This window comes from Tachyglossus aculeatus, unplaced genomic scaffold (genome assembly GCF_015852505.1).
Source record: "Tachyglossus aculeatus isolate mTacAcu1 unplaced genomic scaffold, mTacAcu1.pri scaffold_207_arrow_ctg1, whole genome shotgun sequence".
Lineage (NCBI taxonomy): Eukaryota > Metazoa > Chordata > Mammalia > Monotremata > Tachyglossidae > Tachyglossus > Tachyglossus aculeatus.
The window spans coordinates 164,347-188,949 of record NW_024044923.1 but is presented as its reverse complement, the minus strand read 5'-3'; the positions used below and the strand labels follow the sequence as shown (position 1 = coordinate 188,949).

General features: G+C 57.3%; 2 protein-coding genes across 8 annotated transcripts in view; one reads left to right on the top strand and one right to left on the bottom strand.

Annotated features, from left to right (window-relative positions):
• Nucleotides 1-2,182: 2,182 nt before the first annotated feature.
• On the top strand, nt 2,183-6,662 carry COMT (catechol-O-methyltransferase; the record flags this gene model as incomplete). Its single annotated transcript, XM_038742964.1, has 4 exons — nt 2,183-2,689; nt 4,057-4,250; nt 4,950-5,081; nt 6,039-6,662. Coding segments are annotated over 4 exons (1,013 nt in total), but the record flags the coding sequence as incomplete, so codon positions are not given.
• Nucleotides 6,663-7,289: 627 nt separating this feature from the next.
• Nucleotides 7,290-24,603, bottom strand: part of ARVCF (ARVCF delta catenin family member) — a 90,119-nt gene continuing 72,805 nt past the window's right edge. For 6 of the 7 annotated variants that reach the window (XM_038742961.1, XM_038742960.1, XM_038742958.1 and 3 more), the window contains 10 exons: nt 17,343-17,414; nt 15,994-16,121; nt 15,694-15,844; nt 15,403-15,595; nt 14,493-14,604; nt 14,171-14,261; nt 10,895-10,945; nt 9,493-9,590; nt 8,205-8,300; nt 7,290-8,085 (listed from right to left, as the gene is read on the bottom strand). In XM_038742961.1, the coding sequence (XP_038598889.1) occupies nt 8,217-8,300; nt 9,493-9,590; nt 10,895-10,945; nt 14,171-14,261; nt 14,493-14,604; nt 15,403-15,595; nt 15,694-15,844; nt 15,994-16,121; nt 17,343-17,414 (980 nt within the window). In that variant the 3' untranslated portion in view covers nt 7,290-8,085; nt 8,205-8,216. The remainder of the gene's footprint in view (nt 8,086-8,204; nt 8,301-9,492; nt 9,591-10,894; nt 10,946-14,170; nt 14,262-14,492; nt 14,605-15,402; nt 15,596-15,693; nt 15,845-15,993; nt 16,122-17,342; nt 17,415-24,603) is intronic. The other variant, XM_038742957.1, reaches the window with a different exon arrangement.

The following is a 24,603-nucleotide window of genomic DNA, read 5'->3' as shown; positions in this document are numbered from 1 at the left end:
CTCCTACCTCATTTTTCTCTTATAACCCTCAGGTCACGTTTCCCCCCTCCTCAAGACGCTCCAGTGGATGCCCATCCACCTCCGCGTCAAACAGAAACTCCTTACCATCGGCTTTTAAGCCCTCCATTACCTGTATATATGTTTGTACATACTTATTTCTCTGTTTATCTTACTTGTACATATCTATTCTATTTATTTTATTTTGTTAGTATGTTCGGTTTTGTTCTCTGTCTCCCCCTTCTAGACTGTGAGCCCGCTGTTGGGTAGGGACCGTCTCCATGTGTTGCCGACTTGTACTTCCGAAGCGCTTAGTGCAGTGCTCTGCACACAGTAAGCGCTCAATAAATACGATTGATTGATTGATTGCTTGCCCCTCCTACCTCACCTCGCCGCTCTCCCTCGACATCCCAGCTCCCCGGGTGCCAACCTGCTCACTATACTTCGATCTCGTCTAGCTCATCGCCGACATCCACCCCGTGTCCTGCCCCTGGCCCGGAATGCTCCTCAAATCCAACAAACGACGACTCTCCCCGTCTTCAAAGCCTTCTTCTAGCCTGTGAGCCCACTGTTGGGTAGGGGCCGTCTCTATATGTTGCCAACTTGGACTTCCCAAGCGCTTAGTACAGTGCTCTGCACACAGTAAGCGCTCAATAAATACGATTGATTGATTGATTGAAGGCCCATCTCCTCCAAGAGGCCTTCCCTGACTAAGCCCCACTTTTCCTCATCTCCCCCTCCCTTCTGCTTCGCCCTGACTTGCTCCCTTGGCTCTCCCCCTGCCCCACACCACTTATGTCCGTATTTATCATTTTATTTATACGTACTGACGTCTCTCATGTTGCCAACTTGTACTTCCCAAGTGCTTAGTACAGTGCTCTGCACACAGTAAGCGCTCAATAAATACGATTGATTGATTGTCGTCGTCCCCCGCCTAGACTGTAGGCTTGTTGTGGGCAGGGGATGGCACTGTTTATTATTGTATAGAGAAGCAGCGTGGCTCAGTGGAAAGAGCCCGGGCTTTGGAGTCAGAGGTCAGAGCTCAGAGTTCAGAGGTCATGAGTTCAAACCCCAGCTCCGCCAACTGTCAGCTGTGTGACTTTGGGCAAGACACTTAACTTCTCTGGGCCTCAGTTCCCTCATCTATAAAATGGGGATTAAGACTGTGAGCCCCCCGTGGGACAACCTGCTCACCTTGTAACCTTCCCGGCGCTTAGAACAGTGCTTGGCACATAGTAAGCGCTTAATAAATGCCATCATTATTATTATTTTACTCCCCCAAGCACTTAGTACAGTGCTCTGCTTACAGTAAGCGCTCAGTAAATACGAATCATAAATTCCATCTTACTTATCGAGTGCTTACTGTGTGCGGAGCACTGGACTCAGCGGTTGGGACAGTACAGTAAAGAAGCAGCGTGGCTCAGTGGCAAGAGCCCGGGCTTTGGAGTCAGAGGTCATGGGTTCAAATCCTGGCTCTGCCAATTGTCAGCTGTGTGACTTTGGGCAAGTCACTTGACTTCTCTGTGCCTCAGTTACCTCATCTGTAAAATGGGGGTTAAGATTGTGAGCCCCCCGTGGGGCAACCTGATTGCCTTGTAACCTCCCCAGCGCTTAGAACAGTTCTATGCACATAGTAAGCGCTTAATAAATGCCATCATTGTTATTGTTATTGTTGTTCTCTGGGCCTCAGTTCCCTCATCAGCCAAATAGGGATTAATAATAATAATAATGATGGCATTTATTAAGTGCTTACTATGTGCAAAGCACTATTCTAAGCGCTGGGGAGGTTACAGGGTGATCAGGTTGTCCCACGGGGGGCTCACGGTCTTCACCCCCATCTTCCAGATGAGGGAACTGAGGCCCCGAGAAGCGAAGTGACTCGCCCAAAGTCACCCAGCTGACAAGTGGCGGAGCCGGGATTTGAACCCCCAACCTCTGACTCCAGAGCCCGGGCTCTTTCCACTGAGCCACGCTGCTCCTCAGATTCAAACTGCGAGGGCCCCGTGGGACCACCTGGTCGCCTTGTCACCTCCCCAGTGTTTCGAACAGTGCTTGGCACGTAGTAAGCGCTTAATAAATGCCATTATTATTATTAATAAAAGACACACCCTCTCCACAGCAAGCTTACGGTCTAGAAGGCTGGGGAGGACTGGACTGGGCATTCTTCCAAACTGCCATCCCGCAGGCTTCCGGTGTCCGGGAGCCGGACTCTGGCCGTTGTTGGTGGGAACTGTGAGTTTGGCAGGCGACCAAAACCGGCTGCCTGAGCTCCCACTCCGCCCCCCGTCCCGCCCCGACTCAAAGCCGCCAGGAACCTCGGGCCCCATTCCCGGCTCCATCCCGCAAGGAACTCCAGGCCGCGTCGTCCGGGCCCCGACCGCTCCCCGCCTCTCTCCGTCGCAGATGCCAGGCATCCCCGCGGTGCCCACCGGCCTGGTGGCCCTGTTGGCCCTGTTGGCGCTGCTGGCCCTGCTGGCGCGGCTCGCCCACCACCACGGCCCCACCATCCTCTTCTGGAACGAAACCATCCTGGAGTCGGCCGCCAACTTGGTCCTGGGCGGCAGCAAGGAGCAGAGGATTCTGCGATGGGTGCTGCGGCGGGCTGAGCGCGGCAACCCCCAGAGCGTCCTGGACACCATCGACGACTACTGCCGGCGCAAAGAGTGGGCCATGAACGTGGGGGACGAGAAAGGTAAAGCGGGGCGGCCAGCGGCCTGGGAGGGAGGGGGCCGGCACGTGGGAGCGTGTCGAAGACGCGCTTGAAGTCGACCCGGGGTGGCGAGGGGAGGCTGGGGTCAGTGACTCGGTTGCGCAGACGTGGAAACGGAAACAGAGAGGTCGAGGGACTTTCTCAAGGTCAAACAGCCGGCAGGCGCAGGCACGGCCTGGCCTACGGACTCGCGGACAGCCTCCCCTGGCCCAACTTGAGTCCGTGCTGCCCGTCGGCCCCCGGGTCACTCGGGGGTGCGGCGGCTACTCTGCCCGGCCTCCGTATCCCCCCCCCGGCCCTCCCAACAGCGTCACCGAGGCAGGCGGGGGCAGCCCTGTTGACCCCTGGGTTCGGAGAGCCACTGAGGGAGGAGGAGGAGGCGGGGGTCCGGCTGGGATAGTCGGGGAGGGTTGTGATAGTTTGGGGAGACTTGTGATCATTTGAGGAGGTTGTGGGGGTCGTGAGACTTGGGAGAGCTGGGGAAGGTTGCGAGAGTTTGAGAAAGTTGTGATAGTTTAGGGACTTGTGATCACTTGAGGAGGTTGTGAGAGTCTGGGGGGGTCGTGAGACTTGGGAGAGTTGGGGAAGGTCGCGATAGTTTGAGAAAGTTGTGATAGTTTGGGGAGACTTGTGATCATTTGAGGAGGTTGTGAGAGTCTGTGGGGGTCGTGAGACTTGGGGGAGTTGGGGAAGGTTGCGATAGTTTGAGAAAGTTGTGATAGTTTGGGGACTTGTGATAACTTGAGGAGGTTGTGAGAGTTTGTGGGGGTCGTGAGACTTGGGGGAGTTGGGGAAGGTTGCGATAGTTTGAGAAAGTTGTGATAGTTTGGGGAGACTTGTGATCACTTGAGGAGGTTGTGAGAGTCTGGGGGGGTCGTGAGGCTTGGGGGAGTTGGGGAAGGTTGCGATAGTTTGAGAAAGTTGTGATAGTTTGGGGAGACTTGTGATCACTTGAGGTGGTTGTGAGAGTCTGTGGGGGTCGTGAGGCTTGGGGGAGTTTGGGAGGGTTGCGATAGTTTGAGAAAGTTGTGATAGTTTGGGGAGACTTGTGATCATTTGAGGAGGTTGTGAGAGTCTGTGGGGGTCGTGAGGCTTGGGGGAGTTTGGGAAGGTTGCGATAGTTTGAGAAAGTTGTGATAGTTTGGGGGGGTTGCGATAGGTTGGGAGGGGTCCCAGGGCCTGAGGAGATGGGCAGGGAGGCTGAGGAGAGAGCAGACCCTCACCCGAAGACCCTCCGGCCCCCACCGCCCACAGAAGGAAGCCCGTGGAGTCGGGTTCGAGGGGGAGGGGTGGGGGCGCCCGGGCCGGGGGGCTCAGAGGCTGGGGGCGTCCCTCCCGCCGCCCCCCAGGGCTGATCCTGGACGGCGTGGTGCGGGCGTGCCGGCCCTCGGTGCTGCTGGAGCTGGGGACCTACTGCGGCTACTCGGCCGTGCGCATGGCTCGCCTGCTGGCCCCCGGGGCCCGCCTCCTCACCGTTGAGGGCAACCCCGACTTCGCGGCCATCGCCCGCCAGGTCATCCTCTTCGCTGGCCTGCAGGACAAGGTACGGGCACGTGCCACCCCCCTACCGCCCACCACTCGGGGCTGGGGGCTGTGCCACCATCTTAAAAACCAACCCAGGAAATAAGCTCCCCCGTTGCTCCGCGGACTTCCCCGTCGACGCTCGGTACAATACTTGGCACACAGCAGGTGCCCAACACAGGGCTCTGCATGCAATAGGTGCCCCGCACGGTGCTCTACCCACAGGAGGTGCGGGCACGGTGTCCTGCACACGGCAGGTGCCTGGCACGAAGCCCTGACCCCAGCAGGCACCCGGACAGCCCTGTGCCCACAAAATCAATCAATCGATCGTACTTATTGAGCGCTTACTGTGTGCAGAGCACTGTACGAAGCACTTGGGAAGTACAAGTTGGCAACAAAAGGCGGCCAGCATAGCGCTCTGCCCACAGTGGGCACGCAACAGGGCACTCTGCACAAAATAGGCACCTGGCACGGCGCTCTGCCCGCAAAAGTTGGCCAGCCCAGTGCTCTGCACACCACAGATGCCCAGCCCAGTGCCCCATCAACAAGAGGCGCCCAGCACAGAGCTTTGCACCCAACAGACACTTGAGGCATCCCGAAGGGGAGGGTAATACGGCTGCCACGTCCCCGTCCCCTCCTGCCGGGACAGGTGACCAGTCAGTTCCCCAGCTGCCCCCCTCCTGACGCCGGAGACCCCCAGAGTCCGCGGCTGCCCCCCTAGGTCCAGGTGGTGGAGGGGACCTCGCACGAAGTCATCCCTCAGCTGAAAAAGAAGTGTGACGTGGCCACGCTGGACCTGGTCTTCATCGACCACGCCAAGGATCAGTACCTGCCCGACACCATCCTGCTCCAGGTGAGCATCCGCGGGGCCGTCCACGCCCAGAAAACCGGAGTCACCCCTGGGCGGTCCGGCGTGGGGACCCCGGCCGCGCCTCCGGGACGCCTCCTCTCCTGTTCTCTGCGGCATCCGGGCGCTCCTGGCCCCCCGGGGTGGGGCCGGCCGGGTCGAGGTCCCAAGTCTCCCGGCCCCCGGTCCCCTCCTCGGGGTCAGCAGGCCGGCCCGCAGGCGAGGGTGGGGACGTCTGCCGTGAGGACGGGGCCGGGGGCTTCAGCAGGCTCTCCCCAGGCCGGGCTGTGGGGTGACCCTCGGTCCCGTCCACTTTTGTCCTATTTGTAGCGTGGTGGGCGCTCAATACATGCCCAGCTCTGGGCCACGACAAGCCGGTCAGGCCCAGGCCCTGACGTCCGAGACTCGGGGCAGAGCCCGCTCCCAGCGCACGCGCATACACACACACACACAGCCCCCAGCCCCTATTCAAGACACCCCCCCCCACCCCGCTTAGTACAGTACACAGTAGGCGCTCAATAAATACGACTGAATGAATGAATGAATGACCCCGAGCCCCCCCGCCCTTACGCCGCCAGACTTCTCCATTAGAGGGTAACGTCCCGGAGGGCAGGATGTGCCTCTCGCTTCCACGGTGTTTCCAAGGGCCCAACGTACTGCCCTGCTCCCGGCGGACGCCCAGTACTGCGCTCCGCACAATAATAATCGCCAGAATATTTGTTAAGCGCGTACTATCTGCCAGGCACTGTAATAAGCGCCGGGGTTGGAAGCAAATCGGGTTGGATACAGATCCACACAGGTCTCCCCGGGGCACCCGGCACGGGCCTCACCACACAACAGGCACCCGGCCCGGGACTCTCCAACCGGCGGGCGCCCGGCCCAGTGCTCTCCGCGCCCAAAGGGGACCTGGCGCGATGCTCCGGCCCCAGGCGTTCGAGCGTGGCGTCTCTCCCGGCCCCCCAGGACAGCGGCCTCCTGCATCCGGGGACGGTGCTCCTGGCCGACAACGTCATCTTCCCCGGGGCCCCCGACTTCCTGAGCTACGTGCGCGGCAGCGGGCGCTTCTCCTGCACTCACCACCCTGCCCACATAGAGTACCTCTCCGTGCCCGACGGGCTGGAGGAGGTCGTGTTCCTGGGCTGACCGACCGCCGGCCCCCGGCCCGGGGAGGCCCACTTCGCTGCGATGGGATGGGGAGGGGGCAGGAAGGGGGGCCGGGGACGGGGAGACCCCCGGGGCTGAGCCTCGGCCAGCCCTCTCCCGTCGTCGCCCCGTGCCCACCTCGGGGGAGAGACGCGGGCCGGGGGCCGTCCGTCGGTCACGGAGGCCCGGGCCCTGGACCGACTACTTGGAAGACTCCTCCGGGGGCGAGATCCCAACTCCCGGTCCAATCGCGGAGCCGGCCGGCCGGCCAGACAGACCTGATTCCCACACAGCGAAAGCCAGGAGAGCAGAAGAAGGCAGGAAGCAGCAAAACTCTCTTTCCACACAACCCCGCCATCCCACCACTACCAAACAGCCCACCGGATAACTCGCTGAATAGAAAATACGCAAGCTTACAAATAAACACATTTTTTGTGTCCGTGAGCGCTGAGGCTACGTTGACAGGTAGACGTGCCACGGGTGGATGGTATTGCTATTGTTACTATTACGCCTAGAAGGGGGCTTGGCACGTAGTAAGCGCTTAACAAATGCCATCATTATTCTTACCAAATACCTGTTATTGTTATCAAATGATCGCGGTGTTTATTAAGAACGCACTACGCGCCAAACTCCCCTCTCGCACCTGGAGAGTTTCCAGTCCTCTACCGGTCTCGACTACGGGAGGGCGAGTCAAGCAGAGGCCTGTCCATTCCACTCCTACCTTGGTCAACGGGTAGCGAGCGGGAGGCCATCTACTACAACTCAAAACTCACCCGGGCAGCAGCGACGCGGGAGGGAGTCGAGGGCGGAGACTCACGTTTCCCGCGCGGGAGGAGGCCATGGGCAACCGCTTCCGGATTTTTTCCAAGAAAACTCCCTGGATCCGCTACCAGAGCGACCGCTGATGCAGGCGGGGCGTCCCGGGAGAGATGCGTCCGTGGCGTCGCTATGGTTAGGAGACGACTCGACATTAAGGATCGATGCCGGGTTCAACGTGTAGCAGTTCGGACGGAGCGGAGGGAAGGGCGGATCCCGGCCCCGTTGCGAAGATACAAACGTTCGCCCCAGCGATGCTTTTTTAGTACTTTAATTATTTACAAAAGCATGTAGAGGTTTACGAATACAGTAGAATATTTTGGTATTCCTTTTTTTTATGGTTCCTTTTCTTTATTTTAATTACAAAGGAATCGGCAGGCACTAAAACTCCCCGGATGTAGCCGTCGGCCCCGGCTGGGTTGCCCGACCCCGGGGTTCGGAGGCCGGGATGGAGGGGGAAAGAGAGGGGAGAGGAAGAGAGAGGGGAGGGGGCCCCGCGTGGGGCCCTCACACGCTTTTCGCGCCAATCCACTCGATACCGGGTCCCGGGGGGCGACCCTCCCCACCGCCCCCCGGCCTCCAGTGCATCGCAGACAAAAACTCAGGTTAGTCAGAGGGGCTACGTGAGCTTTAAAGGAAAAAGAAAAGAGAAAAAAATAAAAGAAATTCACAGTTCCCCAGAGTCCCAACGGAAAGTGCTATCTGCCGGGGGACAGGGGATGGGGGAACGCCTCTCCCTCACCCTTCTGGCCGCTCGGCCTTGCAGGGGGGGTGTCTCTGCAAATCCAGATCCTCGCGGCCCCCCGCGTCCTGTCCGCCTCTCTGCGACCCCCGAGGAGTCGGGGGAGCAGGGGCTGGGGGATGGATGGAGGTGAGAGGGAGGGCGGCAATGTAGGGGAGGGGACTGGGGCAGCAGTGTGGTGGGAAGGGACGGCGTGTCCGTCGGGAAGGCTGAGGTCCTGGTTAAAGCCCCTCGGTCCCGCAGGGACGCCGGGACCCCCCGCTCCTCTTCACCCCGAAAACGCGGTGCGGGCGGCCGGGGCGCTCAGCCCTGCGGGACAGACAAGCCGCAGCGGGTCAGACCCCGGCGGGGCCGCTCGAAGGGAGACTGAGGCACCGGGCCCGGGGCTCCCCACGGCGAGCCCCCGGGGGCGTCGGGAGGGAACCTACCGGCCCGGCTGGCTACACCCAGGAGTCCACCGGCTGCGGCCGGGGGTCCCGGGGGTCCAGCAGGCTGACGGCCGGGGCCTTGCCGGGGGGCTCACTCTGCGGTGGTGGGCGGGCGCGGCGGGGCGGGTTAAGCGTGCACAGCCACAGCGGAGGAATGGGTGGGGGGCGGCCAGGCCACGGTGGGGTTAGTGGAGACAGAGACACAGACAGAGACACAGAAAGAGAGAGAGAGAACAGGTCAGTGCCCCACCCCATCGCTGCCCCCCGGCCCCAGCACGAGGACCCATTTGCTGAATGGGCCTCTCCAAACGTTTAGTACAGTGCTCTGCACGCAGTAAGCGCTGACTAAATACGACTGAACGAATGAAGGGGGGAAGGGGCGTCAGGGGGAGGTGTGTGTGTGTGTTGGGGGGGGACGACGACAAGGAAGGAGGCCCCTCTGGTCCACCTGTTGGGGCCGGGGTGAGGCCCCGGGGGAGGTGGGACCCCCCGTATCTTTGGGGCCGGGCCCACTGTGCTCGACGCCCGCTCTGGGCAGAGCCCACAGAGCCCCTCGCTGGGCCCCGCTGTCTGCCGTGTGTAGAGGACTGTGCTGGGCGCCCGCTACGTGCAGAGGGCCGAGGCGGGGGCCCGCCGTGTGCGGAGGGGCTGTGCTGGGCGCCCACTGCGTGATGGAGGCAGGCAAGCAGCGGGAGCAACGATGGGGGCCGTCTGGGGGTCCGGCCCTCAGAACTGGGGCAACCCCTTGGGCGCGCACACGCATGCGTGTCAACTAGGCGCTTAGTCCAGTGCTCTGCACACAGTAAGCGCTCAATAAATACGACTGACTGACTGATGTCAATACACAGGCACACACAAACACACGGACAGACGGAGGGACGGGACCCCAGGCCCGAGAGGGCGGGGAGAAGCACACAGCAGCCAATCCGACCGGGCGGGACCACGGCCTTGGGGGAGCGGGGGCCACACACATACACACACGCGCGTGCACACAGACACACGTGCTTAGTACAGTGCCTGGCACATAGTAAGCGCTTGGCAAATACCGTCATTATCACCCTCATCATCACACGCACACCCAGGAGGAGCGGAGGGTGGACCAGTGGGGTCACCTCGGACTGACCCACTCTGAGCCTGGACGACGGCGGTGAGCGTGGGGTGCCTCTCTGATGCCCCACATCCCACCCCCCCGGGAGGCCCAGCCCGGACCCCAAGGAGAGACGGCCCCCCTCACACGGCGACGCTGGAGGGGTCCAGCCCACCCACCGGACCCCCGGGGCCCCCTTACTTTTAGAGGCCCCTTGCCGTCGGCGGGGGCGGCGATGGCGTCCCCCCCGGCTCTGGCTCTGTGGCCCCTGTCCCTCTGGTCAATGGTGGAGTAGCCGTCTGTAAGGCAACCGAGTCCACGGTGTCACGGCCCTGACGGGCACCGCGGGCTCCGCGCGCACAGCACTGCCGCCTGGGCACCTCCCTAAGGGGGGCACAGCACTGTACTGGGCGCTTATTACGTGCAGAATGCTCTGCTGGACATCTGCTGTGTGAAGAGCGCTGTGCAGAGAACTGTACTGGGCGCCGACTGTGCGCAGAGCACCCGTGCCCACCGAGGGCCGGGCCCGCTAGGTCTGTGACGAGGCCCAGAGAAGCGACGTGACTTGCCCAGGGTCACACGGCGCACACGTGGCGGAGCCTGGATCGGAACCCATGACCTTCGGGTTCCCCGCCCGTGCTCCATCAACTTGGGAACTCGGCTGTCCGGGGCAGGGTGCCACCCTCACCCTCTGGGTTGGTGCCACCGATGCCCCGCAGGGCAGCAGGCGGCTAAACAGAGAAGCAGCGTGGCTCAGTGGAAATACTATTTATTTATTTATTTTACTTATCCATATTTATTCTACTTGTTTTATTTTGTTAATATGTTTGGTTTGGTTCTCTGCCTCCCCCTTCTAGACTGTGAGCCCGCTGTTGGGTAAGGACCGTCTCTAGATGTTGCCAACTTGGACTTCCCAAGCGCTTAGTACAGTGCTCTGCCCACAGTAAGCGCTCGATAAATACGATTGATTGATTGATTGATAAATATGACTGAATGAATGAATGAGTGAGTGAAAGAGTCAATAAATACAATTGAATGAATGAATGAATGAATGAATGAATGAATGAATGAAAGAGCCCGGGCTTTGGAGTCAGAGGTCATGAGTTCAAATCATCATCATCATCAATCGTATTTATTGAGCGCTTACTATGTGCAGAGCACCGTACTAAGCGCTTGGGAAGTACAAACTGGCAGATCCCAGCTCCGCCAATGGAGTCAGAGGTCATGAGTTCAAATCCCAGCTCCGCCAACTGTCACCTGTGTGACTTTGGGCAAGTCCCCTCTCTGTGCCTCAGTTCCCTCGTCTGGAAAATGGGGATTAAGACTGTGAGCCCCCCGTAACCTCGGAACCTCCCCAGCGCTTAGCACATAGTAAACGCTTAACAAATGCCATCGTTATTATTATAATTACTATTATTAAACGGGCCCTCCTAAGGCCCTCCCCTGTCCCGGACCCCAACTGCGGCCGAGATGGCGGTCCCTTCTCCGGACCCGGGCTCCTCACTGGAGTCAAGGGGAGCTTAGGAGCCCCCAACTGGGGTCACTTGGCTTGCGGGGGTGGGGGTGCCCGTCCCGTGGGGGTGGGGGTGGGACGACGTCTTACCTGGGCCCAGCTCGTCCATGGGGATCCCGTCGCGGCCCACGGTCCTCTCATCTACAAGACAAGGAGCGTCCACAAGGCTGTCCCTCGGGCCGGTGCCGCCGCCCCCCATCAACCGGTGCCATTTTCTGAGCGCTCCCACTCCGCGCAGGTTCGGCCCGTCCCCAAATCCCGCCGGATTCTTCCTCCCGAACCGTTCCCGGATCAGCTGCCCCTTCCTCTCCGTCCCGGGTCTTGGCCGGATCCCTACACTGTCAGCGCCCGGTGGGCAGGGACTGGGTCTACCGGCTCCGTTGCACTGGACTCTCCCAAGTGTTTAGGCCAGTGCTCTGCGTGCAGTAATAATAATGGTCGCATTTACTGAGCGCTTACTCAATGAACACCACTGACTGCGTTGGCTGCACTGACTATATAGAGAAGCAGCGTGGCTCGGTGAGAAAAGCCTGGGCTTGGGAGTCACAGGTCATGGGTTCTAATCCCAGCTCTGCCGCTTGTCGGCTGTGTGACTTTGGGCAAGTCACTTCACTTCTCTGGGCCTCAGTTACCTCAGCTGGAAAATGGGGATTAAAAGCGTGAGCCTCACGTGGGACAACCTGATGACCTTGAACCCCCACCCCCAGTGCTTAGAAGGCCTTCCCAGACTGAGCCCCCTTCTTCCTCTCCCCCTCCTCCCCCTCTGCCTTACCTCCTTCCCCTCCCCACACCACCTGTATATATGTTTATAGGCATTTATTACTCTATTTTTTATTTATTTGTACATATTTATTCTATTTATTTTGTTAATATGTTTGGTTTTGTTCTCTGTCTCCTCCTTCTAAACTGTGAGCCCACTGTTGGGTAGGGACCGTCTCTCTATGTTGCCAACTTGGACTTCCCAAGCGCTTAGTACAGTGCTCTGCACCCAGTAAGCGCTCAATAAATACGATTGAATGAATGAACGAACAGTGCTTGGCACATAGTAAGCGCTTAACAAATGCCATTATTATTATTATTATTGGCCTTCTCACTGGCCTCCCTGCCTCCAGTCCCTCCAGTCCATACTCGACTCTGCAGCTGCCTCTCGATCAATGGTATTTATTTACCACTTATTGAGAAGCCGCGTGGCTCAGTGGAAAGAGCCCGGGCTTTGGTGTCACAGGTCATGGGTTCGAATCCCAGCTCCGCCAATTGTCAGCTGGGTGACTTTGGGCAGGTCACTTCACTTCTCTGGGCCTCAGTTCCCTCATCTGGAAAATGGGGATGAAGACTGTGAGCCCCCCATGGAGACAAACTGATCACCTTGTCACCTCCCCGGCGCTTAGAACAGTGCTTTGCACATAGTAAGCACTTAATAAATGCCATTTTTATTATTAGTGAGCGCTCCTGTGAATCCACTCTCTCCTCTCACTCTGCCCCAGCTCACGCTCTGTTCCTCTCGAGCGAACCTCCTCACTGTGCTTCTCCCACCGAGTTCTTACTCCCGCATGGAAGACGCCCCCGCCCCTTCCCACGCAACATCCTCATCCTCATCATCAATCGTATTTATTGAGCGCTTACTGTGTGCAGAGCACTGTACTAAGCGCTTGGGAAGTACAAATTGGCAACATATAGAGACAGTCCCTACCCAACAGTGGGCTCACAGTCTAAAAGGGGGAGACGTGTGCCACGTGGCCGGCCTCCCCAACTTCAGAGCCCTTTGGGAAGCCCTTCTCCTCCGGGAGGCCTTCCCGGATTCACCTCCCATCTCCCGAAACCCGAATCCCTGCGACGACCACCTCAAAGCTTGGGAAACCGGCCCCCGGCCCCCATCCCCTACTGCTCCTGTCCGTAGCTTTCCATTCTGCCGCTTCCCCTACCTGGAATTTATTTTAGCATCCATCTCCCCTGCTAGACCGGAACCTCGTAGAGGGCCGGGGCCGTGTCTACTAACTTTATTGGACTCTCCCAGGAGTTTAGTACAGTGCAGTGTGAGCCCACTGTTGGGTAGGGACTGTCTCTATATGTTGCCAATTTGTACTTCCCAAGCGCTTAGTACAGTGCTCTGCACATAGTAAGCGCTCAATAAATACGATTGATGATGATGATGATGATGACGCAGTGCCCCGCTTACAACAGACACTCCGGAAGCGCTACTGATTATTGATCTGCTTCCTACTGCCTGAACAAGACAGGCTACTAATTGGTAGTTATTAATAATAATAATGGCATTTATTAAGCGCTTACTATGTGCAAAGCACTGTTCTAAGCGCTGGGGAGGTTACGAGGTGATCCGGTTATCCCACGGGGGGGCTCACAGTCTTAATCCCCATTTTACAGATGAGGTAACAGGGGCACAGAGAAGTGAAGTGACTTGCCCAGCGTCACACAGCCGACAACTGGCGGAGCTGGGATTTGAACCCGTGACTTCTGACTCCAAAGTCCGGGCTCTTTCCACTGAGCCACGCCGCTTCTCAATTATAATGTCCACTCAGAGCTTGCTCTGTGCTAAATCCTAGGGTAGACGCAAGCTCCTGAGATTGGTCCCAGTCCCGCCCTCCAAGGGGGTTCGCAGTCTGAGGGGTAGGGAAGGGCAGATGCGGTCGCCCCCATTTTACAGGCGAGGAAACCGAGGCTCAGAGGGATGCGCTGGCTTAGCCGAGGTCACCGGTGAGCCGGGGATGGAAGAACCCAGGCCTCCCACCTCTGCGCTCTCCGCTCGTCCGCCCGGGTTGCTCAGGTGGGAGTCCACTGTGGGGAAGGGGCAGGAGGCAGGACTGGGGAGAGCCAAGGATGGGATCATCATCATCATCAATCGTATTTATTGAGCGCTTACTATGTGCAGAGCACTGTACTAAGCGCTTGGGAAATACAAATTGGCAACACATAGAGACGGCCCCTACCCAACAGTGGGCTCACAGTCTAAAAGGGGGAGACAGAGAACAAAACCAAACATACCAACAAAACAAAATAAATAGAATAGATATGTACAAGTAAAATAAATAGAGTAATAAATCTGTACAAACGTATATACATATATACAGGTGCTGTGGGGAAGGGAAGGAGATAAGATGGGGGGGATGGAGAGGGGGACGAGGGGGAGAGGAAGGAAGGGACTCAGTCTGGGAAGGCCTCCTGGAGGAGGTGAGCTCTCAGCAGATAGAGGCCAATGATGCAGGAAAGGAAGAGGAGGAGGCCTCCGGGTCCAGATCTCCCGGTTCCATCCCCGGAGGTGGGGGAGTGGGGTGGGAGGGAGGGAAGGGGGGCTCCCCTCGTGACCTTCCACCCCCATGAGGCCCACGCGGCATCCGCCCCCCAACTGACCGTGGTTCTTGTCCACCAGAGGCAAAGTGCTGTCATCGTAGCCCGCCTGGCCCGAGCCTCGGGAGCCCCTGGGTGCCGTCGACGGGGCCAACTGTAACGGGGAGAAGCGCCCTGAGCCCCCAAGCATTGGTGTCCACCTCCCTGCCGCCCATCTCACCCCTTCCCCGGGCGGCCTCGGGGGGTGAGCGGCCTGCAGGGGAATTCTCCCGAGGAGCTGAGGCCTCAGTATGGGGGGTAGAGGGGATGAGAGCCCCTCGGCCACGTAGGCGGGGGGGCCAGCTATGAGGGCTGGGGCTGAGGTGGTCCCCCCGGCTGCCCCCACCTGGAAATGGGACTTGTTCCAGCCGTCCTTCAGCAGGGCGCCGCGCAGCTCCTTGTAGCTCCAGACCACCTGCAGGACGTGGGCCGCCGCCTTGGTCTCCCTCAGCGACGGGCTGGGGGCGGGGGCAGGCCGGCGTTGGGCTTCGCCCATGCTCCTTCCCTGTCCCCGCCGGGCGCCGGCCCCCTCCCCGCGGCCCCGGGCCCTTCCAGGTCGAGGGAGCGGCCAAGGGGCTAGGCCCCTGGGACTGCTGAGGGCAGAATGCCAGGGGCGGGGCGTAGCACCACCTCCGTGCCAAGCACCCATGCTACTCTATCCCCACGGCACCCGAGGACTCCGGGTGTGCTCCTCCTGCCCCTCTTCGAGGGTCTCCGCCCGGCCGGGACAGGGTCAGGAGAAAGTCCGGGAAGCAGGACGTGGGCCGGGAACTGGAAGCCTCGGGGTCTTGCTCTGTCCGAGGCTGTCAGGACACCTTCCCAGACTGAGCCCCTTCCTTCCTCTCCCCTTCGTCTCCCTCTCCATCCCCCCCATCTTACCTCCTTCCCTTCCCCACAGCACCTGTATATATGTATATATGTTTGTACATATTTTTTACTCTATTTTATTTGTACATATCTATTCTATTTTGTTAGTATGTTTGGTTTTGTTCTCTGTCTCCCCCTTTTAGACTGTGAGCCCACTGTTGGGTAGGGACTGTCTCTATATGTTGCCAATTTGTACTTCCCAAGTGCTTAGTACAGTGCTCTGCACATAGTAAGCGCTCAATAAATACGATTGATGATGATGATGATGATGAGGCTGCTGCGTGACCTCGGGCAAGTCACTGGGCCCCGGCTCCCCGGGTCACAGTGAGGTCCCGGGGAGCGACTGGACGGGGAGGGGGACTCGGGCCGCGATGCCCGCGGGCGCCCACCTGGTCTTGCTGATGGCCACCAGGTTCTGGACGCCCTGGGTGTGCACCAGGGTGCGGGCGTTCTCGGCGCTGTCGGTGACGGCCTCGTGGATGGCGTTGAGCACGGCCACCACCGTGTCCTCCTCCAGGGCCTTGGCCGGCCTCTGCTCCCGGGCGGACAGGTTCCTCACCAGTTCCCGCATGGCGTACACGCCTGGCCGGTGTCGGACGGGAAGGGGCGCGGGCTCAGCCCGGTCGCCGCCCCCTCGGACGGACCCCCCCGGCACCGACCCCTGGACCCCCGGGACGCACCTATGAGGTCCTTGTTGCTCTGGTCCAGCGAGAGGTTCCGGAGAGCGATGGCCACGGCCCGCACCACCTTGTCCGAGTCCGACTGCAGGAGCTCCACCAACACGGGCAGCCCCCTCTCCTTCCGCACCGCCGCCCGGATCTGGGTGGACCACTGCCGGCAGACCGGAGACGTCACGGCCCGGACCCCCAGCACCAGACGCGGGGCCCGGGCCGCCCGTCCCGCCATCCCCGGGCCCCGGCCGTGGGGCCCCCTCTTCGCGGTCCGGGGGGGTGGTGGGTCTGGGGTCGGGGCGTCCTCACCGTCCAGTTTCCGGCGCTGAGGTTCTGCAGGGCTCCTGCGGCCGCCTCCAGGGTGTTGAGGTTCCGGGAGCCGGTGAGGATGGCCAGGTAGAGTCGCACCACCTCCGGCTGGTACAGAAGCTCGAAGCCTGCACGGGCGGGAGAATCCGCCGAGGGAACGTCGCCGCACCCCCTTGGGATCCAGAACGCGCCCCATGCCCCCCAGATGCCCAGAAACCCTCCCGCCCCGCAGGTGCTCAGCCCGATGCTGAGCACAGAGCAGGCGCCCAGCAGAGTGTTGGGGACAGATCGGACACCCTCATATTTCCAAGCTGAGCCCAGGACCCGACGTGCCAACCTGGCCCGCTCATCCTCCAACAGCGCGGCTTCAGGACCATCCGACGCCCCCACCCTGAATGTCCCCGCTCCACCCCTGACCCTCCCCAGGTGGCCCAGCATGGACCATCCAACACTTCTGACTCGCCCCTCCCCGCGTCATCCGGCACTGACCGGCCCATCCAACGCCCCCAACTCTCCCCTCTGCACCCCTGACGCTCCCCCGGTGACCCAGCACGGACCACCCCCCATGCCTGACTCTCCCCCTGAGTCTCCACCAGTGTCCAGGAGGCCTTCCCAGACTGAGCCCCTTCCTTCCTCTCCCCCTCGTCCCCCTCTCCATCCCCCCCATCTTACCTCCTTCCCTTCCCCACAGCACCTATATATATGTATATATGTTTGTACATATTTATTACTCTGTTTTACTGGTACATATCTATTCTATTTATTTTATTTTGTTAGTATGTTTGGTTTTGTTCTCTGTCTCCCCCTTTTAGACTGTGAGCCCACTGTCGGGTAGGGACTGTCTCTCTATGTTGCCGATCTGTACTTCCCAAGCGCTTAGTACAGTGCTCTGTACATAGTAAGCGCTCAATAAATACGACTGATGATGATGATGATGATCCAGCATGGACCATCTAACCATCCATCACTGTCACCACACTGACCCTAACAGCCTCCAACCCAAGGGAGACACCTCCCCGCCCCAGGCCCCTCCATGCTTGGATTGGGATGTGGGAAGGGGGAGGGAAATGAGTGAGCTGTGCTTCCCTCCTCCTCCTCCTTCTCCCCCTCCTCCTTTCCTTCTCCCCTTAGTCCCCCTCCTGCTCATCATCGGGGAGCCCACCCAAATCTGGCTCCTTGTCTGACTGTAGCCCTCCAAGGGCTGACACCCAATGTCCCCCTCCGCTCCCAGCACGGAAGACGGTGCTCAGCTCCCAACCAGGAAAGGCCGATTAACAGATCCGGTCTGGGGCTGTGAGGGTCCCCGGCCGCCCAGCGTGGCCCGTGTCGGACAGGGCGGTGCCACCCACCTTTGGCGGCCTCCGTGCGCTTGGGCGAGTCGAGGGTGTCGAAGGTGCGGTCCAGCCCGGCCAGCTTCTTCCCTGCGGTACAAACGCCCGGAGGGGTCAGTATGGCCCGTGTCCCCGGCTCCACCCGCGCCTCCCCCCTGGCCACACCGCGGGTCCGCCAACGCCGCGGACCCGGGACTCCGGTGCAGATTCCTTCTGCGCTGCCCGCCTGCTTGTCCCACTCTGCCAAGCGCTCAATAAATACGACCGAATGAATGAATGAATGAAGGAATTCAGCCCTCAGTTTACCTGTCTCAAGAAGAGGCGCCCTATATGACTTTATTCACGCCCCCTCCCAGCCCCACGGCACTTTCGTTTATTTCTATTAACGTCTGCCTCCCTCTCCAGACTGTAAACTCATTACGAGAGGGAATGTGCCTGTTCTACTGCTCTATCATACTTTCCCAAGGGCTTAGTAGAGCTCTGCACATAATAGAGAAGCAGCGTGGCTCAGTGGAAAGAACCCGGGCTTTGGAGTCAGAGGTCATGGGTTCGAATCCAGCCTCCACCACATGTCTGCTGTGTGATCTTGAGCAAGTCACTTAACTTCTCTGGGCCTCAGTTACCTCATCTGTAAAAAGGGGATAAAGACTGTGAGCCCCACGTGGGACAACCTGATCACCCTGTATCCTCCCCAGTGCTTAGAACAGTGCTTTGCACATAGTAAGCGCTTAACAAATGCCGATTATTATTATTACTATTATTATTATTATTAAAAAACGCTCAATAAATAGGATCACATGAATGAGTGAACAGGGTGTTTCCCCTCTGCTGGAATTCCGGTGGGAAGACTGGGGAGGGACCGATCTGAGAGCCTCATGGGCATGGCCAGGCTCCTCCCCGCCCATCAAGCCCAGCCTTCTCTCAATCAATCAATCAGTCGTATTTATTGAGCGCTTACTGTGCGCAGAGCACTGTACTAAGCGCTTGGGAAGTCCAAGTTGGCAACATATAGAGACGGTCCCTACCCGACAGCGGGCTCACAGTCTAGAAGTCACAGTCTCTCCCTTCACATACACACCACCTCCTCCGGGCAGCCCTCCTGGCCTGCCGGGACCACCCCCTACCCGCCGCCTACGGGGTCTTCCTTTCTCTCTGGGCCGGTCAGTCCGATCCCTTGCTTGTTCTCGTCATCCTCGTCTGAAACCGTCTGCTAAGGAGCCGCCATGTGACGGGTAAAACTTGGGGAGTCGACAGGGGCTGTGGGGTCACTCTGCTGCTACTGAGATTTCCCCAGATCCCAGATAATAATAATAATAATAATAATAATGATGATGGCATTTGTTAAGCGCTTACTATGTGCAAAGCACTGTTCTACGCGCCGGGGGGGATACAATGTGATCAAGTTGTCCCACGTGGGGCTCTCAGTCTTAATCCCCGTGTTTGCAGATGAGGTAACTGAGGCTCAGAGAAGTTAAGTGACTTGCCCAAGGTCACACAGCAGACTTGTGGTGGAGCCGGGATTCGAACCCACGACCGCGGACTCCAAAGCCCAGGCTCTTTCCACTGAGCCACGCTGCCGATCAGCGGTCGTTCTGGACACGGCAGGAGACCGGCACAGCACCCTGTATTCGGCGGGCACCCGGCACAGCGTGCGGCACACAGTGGGGACCGTCACACCGCTCGGCACACAGCGGGCGCCCCGCACAGCATTATGCACAGAGAAGACGGCTGGCACAGTGCTGGGCACACAGCAGGTGCCCACCATATTGCTCTACTCAGCGGGCAGAGAGCTACACACAAGGCAGATTGATTCCACTAGTCTACGTTCATTCATTCATTCATTCAATCGTATTTATTGAGCGCTTACTGTGTGCAGAGCACTGTACTAAGCGCTTGGGAAGGACAAGTTGGCAACATCTAGAGACGGTGGGCAGGAATTGTGCCTACTGACTCAACGGTAGAGAAGCAGCATGTCCCGGTGGAAAGAGCCCGGGCTTTGGAGTCAGAGGTCAGGGGTTCGAATCCCAGCTCCGCCAATTGTCAGCTGGGTGACTTTGGGCAAGTCACTTAACTTCTCTGGGCCTCAGCTCCCTCATCTGTAAAGTGGGGATTAAAAACTGTGAGCCCCCCCGTGGGACAACCTGATCACCTCGTAATCTCCCCAGCGCTTAGAACAGTGCTTTGCACAGAGTAAGCGCTTAAGAAATGCCATCATTATTATTAGAATCCACCCCTTCCTCTCCATCCGGACCACTACCATTTCATTCATTCATGCACTCAATCGTATTTATGGAGCGCTTACTGCGTGCAGGGCACTGGACTGAGCGCTTGGGAAGTCCAAGTTGGCAACATCTAGAGCCGGTCCCTACCCGACAGCGGGCTCACGGTCGAGAAGGGGGAGACGGGAAACAGAACAAAACACGTGGACGGGTGTCAAGTCGTCAGAACAAATACCGAGCTCTTATCCGATCCCGCCTCGAGCACCGCGCGGGACTCCCGGCCGACCTCCCTGCCTCCATCCTGTGTCCTACGCGGTCCAGCATTCCCTCTCTGGTCTCCCGGTCCTCTTGACACCGGGCGGAAGCTCCTGATGGCCTCCGCTCCCTCCCACTGTCGCGCATCCCGGATCGCTCCGCTTCTCCTCCGCGTCTCCGTCCCCGGGGTCCCTGGCCCCCAGCTTCCCTTCCCCCTTGCCCGCAAAATCCTCTGAAACCCGGCTCTTCCTGCCTTCCCTGTCCCTCTAGACTGGAAGTTCCCTGAGGGCAGGGAACCCTGGAGCAGTGTACTCTCCCAAGCGCTTAGCGCACAGTCAGTTCTGCGCCCAATAAGTCGTAGAGAAGCAGCAGGGTGCGGTGGATAGACCCCATCCCGTGGGTTCCCATCCCAGCCCCGCCACTTCTCCGCCATGTGAAGTCACTTCGCTTCTCTGTCGGACAGGGACCGTCTCTATATGTTGCCAACTTGGACTTCCCAAGCGCTTAGTACAGTGCTCTGCACCCAGTAAGCGCTCAATAAATACGACTGATTGATTGACTGATTGGGCCTCGGTGGCCTCATCTGTAAACTGGGGACTGAGACCGTGAGCCTCGTTACAGAAGCAGCGTGGCTCAGTGGAAAGAGCCTTGGCTTTGGAGTCCGAGGTCATGGGTTCAAATCCCGGCTGTGCCGCTTGTCAGCTGGGTGACTTTGGGCAAGTCACTTCACTTCTCTGCGCCTCAGTTACCTCATCTGGAAAATGGGGATTAAGTCAGGGAGCCCCACGTGGGACAACTTGATTACCCTGTATCTACCCCAGCGCTTAGAACAGTGCTTTGTAATTAGTAAGCGCTTAATAAATGCCATTATTATTATTATTATTATTATTATGTGGGACAGGGACTGCGTTCAACCTGATTTGTTTGTATCTACTCCAGCGTTTAGTGTTTAAAAAATGCCATTATTATTATTAATACCACGGACTGATTGATTCAAAGCCCTTCAGAAAGCCCATTTCTCCAAGAGGGCTTCCCTGATTAGTCTCTCGATCGCTCATCTCCCCACCTTATATCCCTTCCCCATCCCACAAAGCTGTGTGACTTTGGGCAAGTCACTTCACTTCTCTGCGCCTCAGTTACCTCATCTGGAAAATGGGGATTAAGTCTGGGAGCCCCACGTGGGACAACTTGATTACCCTGTATCTACCCCAGCGCTTAGAACAGTGCTTTGTACATAGTAAGCGCTTAATAAATGCCATTATTATTATTATTATTATTATTATTATTATTAGTATTATTATGTGGGACAGGGACTGCGTTCAACCTGATTTGTTCGTATCTACTCCAGCGTTTAGTAAGTCTTTAAAAAATGCCATTATTATTATTAATACCACAGATTGACTGATTCAAAGCCCTTCAGAAAGCCCATTTCTCCAAGAGGGCTTCCCTGATTAGTCTCTCACTTGCTCATCTCCCCACCTTCTATCCCTTCCCCATCCCACAAAGCTGTGTGACATTGGGCAAGTCACTTCACTTCTCTGGGCCTCAGTGACCTCATCTGGAAAATGGGGATTAAGTCTGTGAGCCCCACGTGGGACAACTTGATTACCCTGTATCTACCCCAGCGCTTAGAACAGTGCTTTGTACATAGTAAGTGCTTAATAAATGCCATTATTATTATTATTATTATGTGGGAGAGGGACTGCATTCAACCTGATTGGTTCGTATCTACTCCAGCGCTTAGTAAGTGTTTAAAAAATGCCATTATTATTAATACCATTATTATCATTAATTAATATTAATAATAAAAAATTATTATTTTTAGACTGTGAGCCCACTGTCGGGTAGGGACTGTCTCTATATGTTGCCAACTTGTACTTCCCAAGCGCTTAGTACAGTGCTCTGCACACAGTAAGCGCTCAATAAATACGATTGATTGATTGATTGATTAATACCACGGATTGACTGATTCAAAGCCCTTCATCAGAAAGCCCATTTCTCCAAGAGGGCTTCCCTGATTAGTCTCTCAATCGCTCATCTCAATCAACCAATCAATCAATCGTACTTATTGAGCGCTTACTGTGTGCAGAGCACTGTACTAAGCGCTTGGGAAGTCCAAGTTGGCAACATCTAGAGACAGTCCCTACCCAACAGTGGGCTCCCAGTCTAGAAGGGACTCTAGAAGGGATCTCCCCACCTTATACCATCATCATCATCAATCGTATTTAGTGAGCGCTTACTGTGTGCAGAGCACTGGACTAAGCGCTTGGGAAGCACAAGTTGGCAACTTGTATCCCTTCCCCATCCCACAAAGTCAGCTGTGTGACTTTGGGCCAGTCGCTTCACTTCTCTGGGCCTCCGTGACCTCATCTGGAAACTGGGGATTAAGATGGTGAGCCCCCGGGGGGACAACCTGATCACCCTGTAACCTCCCCAGCGCTTAGAACAGTGCTTTGCACAGAGTAAGCGCTGAATACATGCCATCGTTATTATTATTAGCCCCCCGGTGACACAGCCCTTGAGCGCTTTCCGCCCTCGTCGCTCGTGGAAACTCACAACCCCTGGAGCATGTGAGTACCATCCTCACACACCTTATCAGCAAGCCCTCCCTCCCGCACAATCCCTCTTCCCTCCTACGTGAAACTGATTTTCCTGCCTCGTCCTTGTCGTCGGACTGCTTGAGGGCGGGGGCCGTGTCACCTCCCAGGCGCTCAGCACAGTGCTCTCCCTGCACATGGCAGACTGTCAGCTCCCTGAGAGCAGGGGCCACGTCTCCTCCGCCTACTGTATGGCTCCAAGCGCTCAGTACAGTGCTCTGCTCCCAGCAGGCGGTGGACGCCCCCCTCCCCCGGCCCCCGGGTACAATGCGCGGCAGAAAGGAAACGCTAATAAATAATAATAATGACGGCATTTGTTAAGCGCTTACTTGTACATATCTATTCTATTTATTTTGTTAGTATGTTTGGTTTTGTTCTCTGTCTCCCCCTCTTAGACTGTGAGCCCACTGTTGGGTAGGGACTGTCTCTAGATGTTGCCAATTTGGACTTCCCAAGCGCTTCGTACAGTGCTCTGCACATAGTAAGCGCTCAATAAATACCATTGATGATGATGATGATGCAAAGCACCGCTTTACGCGCTGGGGGGATCACGTTGTCCCATGTGGGGCTCACCAGCTTTATCCCCGTTTTTACAGATGAGGTCACTGAGGCCCAGAGAAGTGAAGCGACTTGCCCAAAGCCACAGAGCCGATCGGTGGCGGAGCCGGGATTCGAACCCATGACCTCGGACTCCCAAGCCCGGGCTCTTTCCACTGAGCCACGCCGAATGAGCGAACGGCCTGGAGGGTGGGGAGGGGGGCTCTCCCGGCCATTAGGGGTGGAGGATCTAGGGGTGGGGGTCCTTGGTGGGAGGTTCGAGAAGCAGCACGGCGCAGTGGGTAGAGCCCGGGCCTGGAGTCGGAAGGCCACGGGTTCTAATTCCGGCTCCGCCACTCGTCTTTTGTGTGGGCAAGTCACTTCACTGGGCCTCAGTTACCTCATCTGGAAAATGGGGATTGAGACTGTGAGCCCTAGGTGGGACTGGGTCCAACCCCGATTTGCTCAGAGCCACCCCGACACTTAGTACAGTGCCCGGCACCTAGTTAAGCGCTTAACAAGTACCCTCAGTATTACTATTATTATTTCTAGACCCTGAGCCCGCTGTTGGGTAGCGACCGTCTCTATATAATAATGATAACGATGGCATTTATTAAGCGCTTACTACTTGCAAAGCACTGTTCTAAGCGCTGGGGTAGATACAAGGTAATCGAGGTGTCCCACGTGGGGCTCAAAGACAATCCCCACTTTCCAGATGAGGGAACTGAGGCCCAGAGAAGTGAAGTGACTTGCCCAAAATCACACAGCTGACAAGTGGCGGAGCCGGGATTCGAACCCATGACCTCTGACTCCAAAGTCCGGGCTCTTTCCCCTGAGCCACGCTGCTTCTCTCTAGATGTTGCCAACTTGTACTTCCCAAGCGCGTAGTCCAGTGCTCTGCACACAGTAAGCGCTCAATAAATACGACCGGATGAATTTCTCTCTATATGTTGCCGACTTGTACTTCCTCAGTGCGTAGTACAGTGCTTTGCACACAGTAAGCGCTCAATAAATACGACCGGATGAATTTCTCTCTATATGTTGCCGACTGGTACTTCCCAAGCACGTAGTCCAGTGCTCTGCACACAGTAAGCGCTCAATAAATACGACCGGATGAATTTCTCTCTATACGTTGCTGACTTGTACTTCCCAAGCGCGTAGTACAGTGCTCTGCACACAGTAAGCGCTCAATAAATACGACCGGATGAATTTCTCTCTATATGTTGCCGACTTGTACTTCCCCAGTGCGTAGTACAGTGCTCTGCACACAGTAAGCGCTCAATAAATACGACCGGATGAATTTCTCTCTATATGCTGGCAACTTGTACTTCCCAAGCGTGTAGTCCAGTGCTCTGCACACAGTAAGCGCTCAATAAATACGACCGGATGAATTTCTCTCTATATGTTGCCGACTTGTACTTCCCCAGTGCGTAGTACAGTGCTCTGCACACAGTAAGCGCTCAATAAATACAACCGGATGAATTTCTCTCTATATGTTGGCAACTTGTACTTCCCAAGCGTGTAGTCCAGTGCTCTGCACACAGTAAGCGCTCAATAACTACGACCGGATGCATTTCTCTGTATATGTTGCCGACTGGTACTTCCCAAGCGCGTACTCCAGTGCTCTGCACACAGTAAGCGCTCAATAACTACGACCAGATGAATTTCTCT